Source organism: Bombus flavifrons, chromosome 6 (genome assembly GCF_040668555.2).
Source record: "Bombus flavifrons isolate JBK064 chromosome 6, iyBomFlav1_principal, whole genome shotgun sequence".
NCBI lineage: Eukaryota > Metazoa > Arthropoda > Insecta > Hymenoptera > Apidae > Bombus > Bombus flavifrons.
Genome location: NC_138447.1, coordinates 13,858,022 through 13,870,216, shown reverse-complemented (window position 1 = coordinate 13,870,216; position 12,195 = coordinate 13,858,022). Strand labels below are relative to the sequence as shown.

The 12,195-nt window shown below is 38.6% G+C and overlaps 1 protein-coding gene across 2 annotated transcripts; it reads right to left on the bottom strand.

The window, feature by feature from the left end:
• Positions 1–1,351: 1,351 nt before the first annotated feature.
• Positions 1,352–12,177, bottom strand: LOC138181072 (ataxin-7-like protein 1). Of its 2 annotated transcripts, XM_069115620.1 has the most exons (6): positions 11,695–12,177; positions 10,746–10,802; positions 10,559–10,663; positions 9,518–10,242; positions 7,726–7,776; positions 1,352–7,632 (listed from the first exon to the last, which is right to left on the bottom strand). In XM_069115620.1, the coding sequence occupies exons 1-6, from the start codon at positions 11,777–11,779 to the stop codon at positions 6,910–6,912; spliced, it is 1,746 nt and encodes a 581-aa protein (XP_068971721.1). In that variant the 5' UTR covers positions 11,780–12,177; the 3' UTR covers positions 1,352–6,909. The 2 variants fall into 2 exon arrangements, with proteins under 2 accessions (XP_068971721.1, XP_068971722.1); XM_069115621.1 differs by lacking the exon at positions 7,726–7,776.
• Between the last annotated feature and the right edge of the window lie 18 nt (positions 12,178–12,195).

The window sequence follows — 12,195 nt, the reverse complement described above, 5'->3', positions numbered from 1 at the left end:
GTTTCATCGGCGGGAACAACGATCGCATTTCGATCCCCACTGCGTCAGTTGTCTTTATTTCCTACCCTAAATACGATTAACTGCGTCGACCACGTATGATAAAGGAACGTGGCATTCACGTTTCTTGCCTAACTTTCAATCGAATGGCGAATTACGGTTAATGAACACGCGAATCAAAGCGAATTGAACATGGTTTCGGAATCGCGATAACATTTAGGGAACTCTTGTCACGAGCAGGCTTTCCAATCAACCGATTTAACTCCACGCTTGGAATTCGATTTTCATGCATACTGGGAAACCCACTGCGGTTCGCAGCTTCACGAGGGCATGTTTTTCTAGGAAAATGCCACGCGATTCACAGAGAGATCGCGTCGATCAATTTCGATAGCGTATTAGACTTGTAAATTACAGTACAAAAAGCGTAAGATCTACTATGAATAACAATATATCGTACATGTGTTTCAAACGTGTCACAGTCCAAAAATATTCGATCCTGTGTTGGAAGAAAGAAAATTGTCAAAGGGGTATTTTCAGAGCTGAAAAAATGAAAGAGTTTGTACTTTATGCAACGTTGTGCCTTCGATCGAACAATGTTTTGTTAGCTTTTAAATAGTTTCTTGCTTTCCCCGAAAAATTTGTCCGACCTGTGTCACTTGTGAAATATATGCGTGATATATTAACACATTAAGGATCAAGTAGCGACATAACGATTTAATGTTACGTAAACGCAATGTTACTAAGGATGTTTAGATAAAGTAATTGACATATTGATTTTTCAAAGTACGAAACACATATTACAGTAATAAATAAAACTAACGACGAAGTATTTTAAATTCAACGAAGAAAAAGAAAGATGGCTCAAAGAAAATGACAAAACTTTAATTCCGTTTAGTTTCGAAATGATAGAATACTTTAACTAAGGCGGATTTAAACTTGAGAAGATCGCACGATCTGGATAGAAGAAAAATTATTAAGCAAATCCTTCGAAGTTTCTTTCGTAACTACGATGTTAATAAATAGCGGAATTTTCTAAAATAAATTAATTGAAAAATGTTGTGACACGAACGCGATCTCGATCCTTAATGAATTAACCAATTAATTACGACAAGTATGAAATTGAAGCGTAACGGCGTTCGATAATCTTCCTCCTCTCAATCGCTACTACTTTTCTATTTTCATTTTTCTAAATGATATGTGACGAATACAAGCGACGCGCACGAATTTTTGTACCATCGTTTCTACATCTTTCACGTGATCGTCTAATCTCTGTATGATAAAAAGATCGATGGAAATATACGCGAGAAGAAAATGGCTGGAGGATGAAGACGGACTGAATGAACAAAATCAAGTATACAAATAAATATAAAACGTATATTTAAATTAAATGCCACAAAGTATTTTGTTGTATGTTCTTTCGTCACGAAGTCGGAGTTGTTCTAATTTTCACCTTATTCGTTTTTCTTTGTTTCTTCGTTTTCCTTTTTCTCTTCTCCTCCGCGTGAAATTACAGTGCTCTGAGACGACGAGCGAACGTATATTAACGCACGCGTCATTTTGTACACGGAACAAAGAAAAAAAGCAGAATCATAGTTCTGACGCTTCTGAACGTATACAGGATGATTCGGAACAGGTCATGCAAAACAGTTCGAATCTACTGCATAATTCTTTTTCTCTCTCTCACTCTCCCTCTCTCTCATTCTTTCTCTCGCACTCTTCCTTCCATTTTCATTTCTTCTTTTCCTAAACTATAAATTAAAAGAGACGAAAATTCGCAACAATATCCTAAGCCGACTAAAAATTTCTTTTTTATCTCTTTTCTATTCGTAAATCGGTCAATTTCTTTTAAACATGCCGCAAACGTACAATTCTTCTCTTCCTTCGTTTTAAGCGTACTCAGTCTTATGCGAGCCACGAAATGTCTGGTGCACCGCAGTTTCACGCGGATTCCTTTAAATTTCTACTGAAATCTGACGAGCGAAACGAAAATACTAGACGCGTGTTCCGCACTGTCCGGAAGGTTCAATTTCATCGGAACGAAAGAGGAAAGAGCAAGAAAAAAGAACTTAATTAAATCGTCCAACGATCGATCGAACGTAGTAAAGTCGTGTTTCTATATCGTCGAGGAAGAAAAGCAATAATAAAAGTGATACGATATATGGAACGTTCCAATTAAAAATTGATACTACTTACAAAAAAAAAAAAAAGAAAAAAGATGAATTATACATTTCTCGTAGATTTTAAACAATGTACGAGAAGTTCGACCGTTAAATGATGCGCAGAGAGTAACAGCACCGAGATAGAAAAATCCTCTGACGCTTTTTAACCGCGTGTTCGAACTCGCCGGAAATCGAGCAAATTGTTCGTACGAGACGAAAGTGTTCCTCTTGAACGTGTACAACACGTCTCTTAACCTTTATATTACGGTAATAATGAAATTAATATTATTGCTGTGCATCCTCTTAATCATGGACTATGTATTATTGCTTTACGAGTTTTCTTTTTTCTTTTCATCATCTTAGAAAAATCTTTCATTCGAACGATCGCGAACCACACTTTCCAACGATCGTGATCAGAATTTCTTCTACTTCGTAGAGAATCTTAGAGATCGTGTGTGATGAATAGCAATTTTTTTTTTTGTTTTCTTCCCGTTTCTTTCTCGACATATAACACTGTTTTAACAAGGGTTGTTGCCGTTGATTACCGACTTTCTTTTCTTTTGAAGAAAAGTGCTGTTGCTCGAGTCAATGTTTATAACCTCGGACCGCTCGAAATTTACTCGAAGCTCGCGCGAAATAACATCGATCGATGAACACTAACGTGTGGTACGTAGTTGGTAGTAGTAATAGTCTAAAAAAGATCATACATATTTCGCGCATGCACGCAGCATTTCGTGCGCCACAAACATGCACAGGGCACTTGTTATATACAGGAGATAATTACACGCTATACGTACACGTGTATCGTTAAATATACGATCTACGTTAAGTTACTTATCTTCTTTTGTTCTCGAATTATACAGCGTTTAAGGTACACTCGGAAACGAGCGGGCTAACAGCATTTCGACGTTTGCGATTTTTCACTAACATTCTTCTCTTCAACTTGTCAATAGAATTATTTTTATATTATAGATTTATATATGTATATATATAATATATACCTATATAGATTTCATTGATACCATAGGTACATGGGTAATTGCTTACGCGATTTATGTACAAATTATCACGATTTCAGGTAGCCGAGAAGATCAGTAAATCGACGATTAGAAACGATTTGGTCATGTCGGTCCGTTCACGAGTTTTCCTCTCGTCCTCCATTTGTCCGATATCGAACGATAATTTATTGCTAATAGTATTTCTTTTCTTTCTTAAATTCTCTATTTTTCTTTTTTACATCGAACGATCGATCGATCGATGAATCTCGCTCGAGAATATATTTTTCACAGAAACCCACGCTAATCGCTACTATGATCGCTAATGAATCCTTAAGGCGAAGTTTATGGCTAGAATCGTAAGGCGATGTTCGTTTATATGGTCGATGAGAAAGTGTATACCTTGCACACAACGAGCTGCTCCATCGATCGATCGTTGTCCAAGTTCGATTTACATAAAACGAACGGGACAATACCAGACCGACATGTCCCCACGTGTTCTCTTCTTCGAATAATAGCAGTAATAATAACATCGTTAGCATTTGTATTATTTATACTGCGCGGTAACGAAAAAAATCAACGTCTCTTCGTCGGCTCGACATGACGTACATCTACGTCATATTCCCCCTATTTGCTATATTAATTTTCTCCCTATCTCCCGTTTTCCCATTTGCTCTATCTATTCGTCGTCTTATATACTCCCTCCTTTACTTTCTTCCGTTCTTTCTTTTTCCCGTTTCTTGCTACATTCGTCAATGAAACGAAATAATTTACGAATCAGCTCATACACGTGGAAAAAGCGGAAACTCAACGAGATAAAACCTCGAAACGCTACAAACACGATACACAGAGCGAATTTATTCATCTATAGCGAAAATTGTAGCCGAACTAAGCGCAAACGTTTCATTTTTTTTTTTTTTCTTTTCCTTTTTCGCCTAACGTTTCCTCTTCAGAGATCAGCGGTAATCGTTACATCCTATTTGAAGTACACGGGGGAAAATTATAATAAGTTTGTATTTCTTCATCTTCTGACTTCTAAAAAGAACTATTTTAATATGAAGTAGTTGAAACACAAGTATTTTGGTACGATAACTCGAGAGAGTCGCAGATATTTGTGAGAATTGTATAACTAAAACTTATTAATATCTTTTAAATGATCAAGAGTGATAAAGGCACTCGTTTAAGCCCAAAATCAAACGAAAAGATAGCTTGGATGGTATTGAATTTTGAATATTGCTCTCCTACGAAAGTCAGGAAACGTGACTTATCATCATTTTCATCCGTGGACTTCACATTCCTTTCTATACCATTCCTAATTTGGCCACCTATCTGTCGTTACTCTTTCATTCACTAACGCATGCGCACGATTTAGAATAATCTTGACTAATCGTTAATTAGTTAAATATCACAATCTATGATAAGAAGTCCGTAAATATATGCATAGATATACGCCACCATACGCGCCATGCTGGAAAAACCGACATAGCGCCACGACGCAAATTAGAACCGACAGTTTTACAAAAATAAATTGTCTCGGGTGGGATAATAGTGAATGGTGGTTGGTGATGAACGGTTTATCTACTATATTCGGGACAATGTGTACGGCTTTGCTAAAATCATCAGCCATAACTCGACTGAAAGACTCATCGAATCTCCCTTTGAAAATTTCGTACGAGCTTACAAGAAGCTAAAGATTGCCTGAACGAAATTTTCGCTACGTGTGCTGTTGTCGTTGCCTACGATCCAGTGAAAATTTCTTCACCGATTAAACGGAACCCGCGCACACGATTTATCCGTCGAATTTTTCTATTTTTTGTAAAAAAAAATAGAAATCGTGGCATTGAAACGAAATCGCTGGATAAATGCGTTACACGATGTACACAATTGTGCAATAGAATATACATACGTACGAGAACAGAGCGAAGCAGAGAAGACTAAGAAAAAATAGAATAAAGAGAAGAACAAAAAAGAAGAAAACAAAATAATAAAGAAGATACAAATAAGAAAAGATATAAAGGAAATATTGATGATGGTAGGTAGTGAGGTCGTATATGTATATATGTATATATGTATATACGTAAAAACGTTGAAGAGATCGTGATCGATAAAAAAAATATATATATGTATAAATGTATACTATGATCTATGTATGTACAAGATGAGACCCTCTGTACGCGAACCGCAATTTAATTGGAAAATAAGTCGAAATTCTACGCGCAAGATAGTTCGATGATCGGCCGCTCCGTGTCACGACTAACTACGATTTACATTTTTTTTATTCAACGTATTTACAAGAGGATAGCTAGCCGTAAATGATTAATCCGTCAAATTGATTATTTACAAAAAAATTCTGAGCTGACATTTTAAATTCCACTCAGCGGCGTCTCCTAAAAGAAGAAAAAAGAAGAAGAACAAGAAAAAAAGAACAAACACTGCTTATTGAACCTTTTTAGCTACTCTTCCTACTAAAAACCGTTTGTTAAACTTCCTGTACAAAGAAAAGAAAGTTTCTTTCTTTTTGTATTTGTTGCTTGGTCACGTAATCCTTTATCCTTTTTACAAGCGCACATACACACACGGGATAATCGCCTAAAATTCGATGTAGTTTCATTTCACTTATTATCATCGTCGCTTCTCTCTTCACTGAAAATCTCTATTTTAAACAGGCAAACACGGACAGTATGACTTATTTCAAACGCGTTCAGTTTTCACACTGTTTCCTTTTTCTATTATTTCTTCCTCCCTTCTTTTTTGTTTCGAGCGAACTGCCACGCCGTCGGGACGAGGCACAGCGATCAGAATCGAATCTATATATCGGCCTGCTCCGCGAGAGATGTTGCAACGATCTTCGGAACAAAAAAATTAATTTTGTGAAAAAAAACCATCATACTCATACGTATTTCAATCAATGTTCTCTAATATCTATCTATTGCCAATTTAATACTTGATGATGAGGCTGGTGTTGCTATCGTTGCATCACTCGGTGATTCGTACGTTCTTCTGTGAAAAGTACAAATATCAAAACAGAAGCATCGTTGCGAGATACGAGATGCTATTTCGTTTTCCATCTGGCCTCTTGAAACAACAAGTTCAAAGAAGATAATGATAATGTTCCAGGAACGTTAGTCAGCGATTTCGTAAATCCGACGAATCACGTCCGCAATATGTGCTTCTTCTTTAATCAATCTCTATAGTATTATAGAAATGGTTGCAAAGTAAGTATCGAGAGACAAAGAAGAAAATTCGATACGTGCTTCTGTTTTCATACGCGGAATCCTGTTTGTTCCAGTTGTACGCGTATATCCCTTAAAGTGATAATGCGATTAACCTGCCTATGAACCTCCGATGATGGTGGTTTGTTGTTTCAAAGGAAACGATCGTCGCCTGGCAGAATAGAGACCGACATTGTTGTACAAAGTGAAAGGACCGTAAATTTGTAACTATCGTATGTTCCTGCTCGAGATATTTCATTTCGACAGGGAGAACGAAGCATGCAAAAACACATATATCGTTATCATGTCAATTCCACGTATAACCAATTAATTGCTCACGTGTCTTTCTTTCCGTCGTGCGCATGCTCAACACATCGAAGTTCACCGCACATCAAGACTTGTCCCCTTCTCGACAGGCTTCAGACCTAGACCATCAACGACGACGGCGACGAGGACGACCATGAAAAAAAAGATCTCGAAAAAAAGAGGAGGTAGACAAACGCTCATGGCGTACGGTCCTCAGCCTGGAGTGGGTGGGGTCTTATGTCAGTGAATATTAAAGTTGTACTGCTTACGGCTGGACGAAATACGAAGCCACCGACTTACAGCCAGTGGCTCCGGGTGACAGTTCGACCAAGATATATCCCCGAAATGAGGATAAGGCGAGGACGTGGTCGTAGCCTCAACCTGTATCGCCGTGGACAGGTCCTGTTGATGGTACTCGTGTTTGGTCCTCTTTGACTGTAGTTGCGTAACAGGACTCGAATGAGTCGCGTGATTCAGTCTCTTTCCATTGATCTGAGTCGCGTGTTGCTGTTCCAACTGTTCAAGCTGTTCGAGTTGATCCATAGATTCGAATAGGAGACTGGGCATAGATGATATAGGAGAGTGGGCGATATTATTTGAACGTGGTATTTCGACCAGCAATTTGGATTTATCCTGGTATACAGGGGAATAGATGGTCATTGCCGCTTCTGGATCGATGTCCATAGGTGTTTCAGCCTCGAGAACCGTCGTAACCAGCGGCGGTTGCGTGCACGTGGCTGGCAGTGATGCTGGCACCGGTATAGCTGGGGATGCTGTGCTCGGTATCAGCGTGGCGACCGATGACGTCGATTCCTCGTTATTAGCCGGTAACGGTGACAGCGATGGCAACACCACGGATATCGGCGCCATCATCGAGCTCGATTGTGTCGAACCGGTCGAGTTCACTAGCGACGATTCCAGACTCCTCAGCTCCTCGTTGACGAAGTCCTCTTCGAGCTTGGTCTAAAAAAGAGAAGCGTTGGCGACTCGCAATAAGAATCGTAGGGCCCATACGAGGTGTTGGCGTTTAAGTGCCCAAAAGAAACCATGCCTTACAGGTTTAGTGGAGCCATGCGGGGCCAGACACCGATAAAGCAAATCAACAGCCTGCAATAACAAAAACAGAAAACAGGTATCAACCGACACCCTACTGGCGGGCAACTGTTCGCAGCTGACTCGTCTGGCTCGTCGATCGATCCATGTTTGTCAGCTATATTATTACTTCTCTTTCTTCAGTTCTTTTCTTATTCTTTTTATCTTTTCTAGCCTCGCTATGTTCCGTCTAATGCGTCTTAAGAGATCTACGAAAGCGAACGATCTTTGGGTATCGACTGATACCTGACACCTAACGCCTTCTAAAACTCGAAAGACTAAATTTCGATGGGAATCTACAAATATGAATCTGTAGTATTATTTCACCTGTTATTCATTCCAATCTAATTTCTATTAATTCTATTCGTTCTCTACTTCTAAGCGATTCATTCGATATATCTCACGACGATATTTTTTAATTGAACTAACGTAACAAATGGCCATAATTGATCGATAGTTACGGCCCTAGGAAGATTCGTACATTTCTTAAAGACGCTACGGACTTTTTAACGAAGAAAGTTTGAAGTTCATAAGACTGCGACTTACAGATTTCTTTTTACTCGAAGCATTGAAAACCAAAAATCTGCGAATATTCTAAAAATTCTGAACGTCAGCTAATGCTCACACTAATAATTACCCCAAAGTTAGGGTGAATGAACTTTATTTCGTGATTAATTTTACTCCGAAAATGAAAGAAGTATTTGAAATAAAGGGATTCAGAAATGAATCTGAATAGAATAAAAAAGAGGTAAATTACTTCACTACTTGCATAACTTTCCAATATTTTCATCATAAAATACCGTGAAATGAAAGTTTCGATGTACAGACTACACATTAGATATCGATATTACCAGATCATGCATAACTATTACTTCACAAAAACAAGATATAAAAACAGTAAACTACCAATATATTACCAACATATATTTTCAAAAAGAAAAAAAAGAAAGAAAAGAAAGAAAACTAATTAGAATACTCATCGAAGCGAATTTCCCCTCAAAACAATACATGATACACAACATACCTAACAAAATTACATCAACGATTGCGCGACAAAGTACCGACGTCTAAAATACGTATATCCAAAAATAACAATCTTTCAACATACAACAAAGAGCGAATTTTCTTTCAATCCAACGAGACACAACTTTCATTTCCAGTCAACCAAACTAGGAGAACAAAAATTACTTCAAATGTTTCTATTAACTATCACATCCTATTCCCAGAAACACCAGAAACATCTACAGTATGGAATTGACAATACAGCATTACTAACTCATATAATATACAGGGTGGTTGGTAACTGGTGGTACAAGCGGAAAGGGGGTGATTCTACGCGTAAAAAGAAGTCGAAAATATGGAATAAAAATTTTTCGTTTGAGGCTTTGTTTTCGAGAAAATCGACTTTGAATTTTCGCTCGGCACGCGTACACTTTATCACGTCTCGTTATAACGGATCTCACTGTAGATCGTTGTCTCGATGGAAAAATTAAAAAAAAAAAAAAAAAAATTTTTATTCTATATTTTCGACTTCTTTTTTCGCGTAGAATCACCCCCTTTCCGCTTGTACCGCCAGTTACCGACCACCCTGTATATAAAGAAAAAAAATAATATAATGATAAAATAAAACAATAGGATTTCGCCTCGCGAAGGATCATCACACTGTACACTCTTACTAAGGACATATCACAGAAGGGAAATCGGAGAATAAAAAAAAATACAAAGAGAAACAATATAGCGATACGTTGGCCCTTACCTTTGGCAGTGGATATGTGTCTGGCAGCGATAAAACGGGTGGTGAGCTGGGGGTTTCCGCTTCGATGGTCAGGGCGGGGTTGGTGGGCGTTAAGGGGTTCAAGTTCGAGGTCCCAGAAGACACGGTCACCGTACCGGTCACAGTCACTTTTGTCGGCCTGTTCGGGACTTCCTTCGAGGCACGATGCTCCGCGAGGAGTTTGTCAAAGGTTTTACTCCGACCGGTAACTGTCCGCCGCAACGAGACCGTATGCGCTTTGCACGTAAGCGACCTGGTGCAAGGCTTGCCTGTTTCCTCGATCCACACTCCACAATGTCGATCTGGGTCATACTCTCGATCTTTGAGCAACGATCGATCGGTTTTTAGTCTCTTCCGACGAGGTTGACCGGTCGCTGTGCCAGGGCTTTTCACAGGACTCGAGCTAATTACAGTTCCTGATCCAGAGTTCGATGTTTGAACAGACGATGGTAACGACTCAAGAGGCGATCGAGGCGACGATGAGATCGGTATCGATGAAGATGACAAGTTCGTTGAGATGCTTGGCTGTTCCGTGCTCCGTTTCACGTTCGTGTGATTGATCTTATTGCTCCCGCTATTTGAGATCTGAGGCGATGACTGCGTCTTTTTCAGTTTCGACACCTTGCAATAGGGCGTCTTCAGAGGAGTTTTTACGACTGGGGTGGAGGGAGGTGGAAAATTGACAGTACCAGAAGGATGGCGACTTTCTGTGACAAAATATCAACAGTATTATGTAGTATAATTTATGCAAGGTAGATACAAAGTTCTTGGATAAGCGATATTCTTTAAAAGAACATTTTAATATAAATCTAGTTACTTGTATTTTTTTCTGTTTCGCTTAAATGACTTATGAGAAAGATATTATGTATGAAAAGAATAAGTTATCTATGAAATACTTATGTTTCTTGTATGTTTAAAATTACAATTGCTCCGTCAAAATAAGTAGAATAGATTTTACTTGATATAGAATTAAACGTAATACTAATATTTGAGCAGAAAGGAGCGAAGTATAAAACAACATACCCATATGTTGAATGAGAGCCTGTGGTTTGACTATTGCATGACAGGTTTCACATACTACCGTGTAAAAAGCATCCCTTTCAGGACAAAATCCATATAAATCGATGTCTGAAACAAAAATTGTCTTGTTAGAAAACAGTTACAATTTCAATCTCTAAACAAGATTATATCTCTACTATGTTAAACTTACCCTCAGCTGAAAGCCTCGTAACAGAACTAGTAAGTTGAGCATCCGGTTCTTCATCGCCTGTAACAAGTCAAATTTTCTTATGGATAATATGACAACGTAAGCAATGCATAATATAAGGACATTTCAATAGCAAATCATTAACTTATATGCAATACACAAAATGTATTATAAATGTATATCTTCGAATTAAATATTTGAAGAAGAAATTATTAAAAGGACTATATACTATGATTAATATTATGCTTAAACGTAAAGTTCACGTTCACCATATTAGAATTGTATTTACCCTGTTAGAAAAGATTTTAAAAATCATAAGATATTGTTAGCATCGTATCTATTGAATTTTGTCTTTAAAAGATCATTTTTCATTCATTCCCATCAGTTTCCAAGTAGTAATGTGAAATAAAAACACAAACTTCTGGGTAAACAACTTTTATTATGTTTATATTTCTTACATGCATAATTCTTGTAACAAAAAAGTCTTATAAGAGAGAACAGAGCACAAATATAATAAAAATACAAGTGTACATATATTCGTTCGGGAAGAAATCCATCAAATAGCGCGGGTTCGGTCGAGATCGTTTCACGAAATTCAGTGATTCATGCCAATGTATGATTTCTATATGCTCTAATCTAACGTTTCGACGCTCCATCATTTTCACAAACGGGTTTCGCCACGAATTACATAATTGTCAGTGGAAAGAACCAATAAAATACGCGCGATCATCTATGAAAATGTCAACCGTGATTAGCGCTGGACAATTGTTGACAAACGTTTTAAATAAATGCGTGTCAATGCGGGCCCTAACGATGCCCTGCGTCAAGTCGACAGACAAAGGAGCATCGAAGTTGAGGTTAGGTACACGAGCTAGACGCTCTCCGTTGTCGCGATTTTAAACCAAACGAGAGCAAACGAACGAACATTTTCGATGAGATTCAGCGCACTTACTCAACGGTTTGTCTCGTCCGATTTTTTCGATCCAGCTGGACCAGGGCTGGCCGTGAAAGAATGTTGGGCTGTCACTTCCCGACATTGCCAGTGGCGCTCGCGTTGTGAATGAAACACGATGCGATTTCTCGTGTATATAGCGAGGCGAAAGTGTTTTGGGGCCGGGCCGCGTGGACTGTCAGGTGCCGCGGGTCGCGTACGATCTGTCTCTTTCTTAACGCGATAATACTTTGAATACATTTGCTCATAGAGTATACGCGTTCTCACATACGAGAAAAATAACCTACTGAACTTTCAAAATTTTGTCTGGCAAGACCCTGTCGGCTAACATCTTTCACGAAGCGATATACTCTACCACTTCTCTCGCGTTTGTACGCCCGAATACGAGTAACACGCTTCGGCGTACCGCACGCACGTAAGGTTATTACTGTGAGATCCGAGCACTTGCATTGGACGGACTAATGTGACGTCACCGACGAATAGTCAGCTACTCGTGCGCAA

What these genes read in the sequence shown, in the direction of transcription:
- LOC138181072 (XM_069115620.1), bottom strand. Translation starts at nt 11,779, where the DNA reads ATGTCGGGAAGTGACAGCCCAACATTCTTTCACGGCCAGCCCTGGTCC. An exon ending in CGGACGAGACAAACCGTTGA is followed by an intron (nt 10,803 to 11,694) that starts GTAAGTGCGCTG and finishes GACTTGTTACAG; the next exon opens with GCGATGAAGAACCGGATGCT. An exon ending in TACGAGGCTTTCAGCTGAGG is followed by an intron (nt 10,664 to 10,745) that starts GTAAGTTTAACA and finishes TTTTTGTTTCAG; the next exon opens with ACATCGATTTATATGGATTT.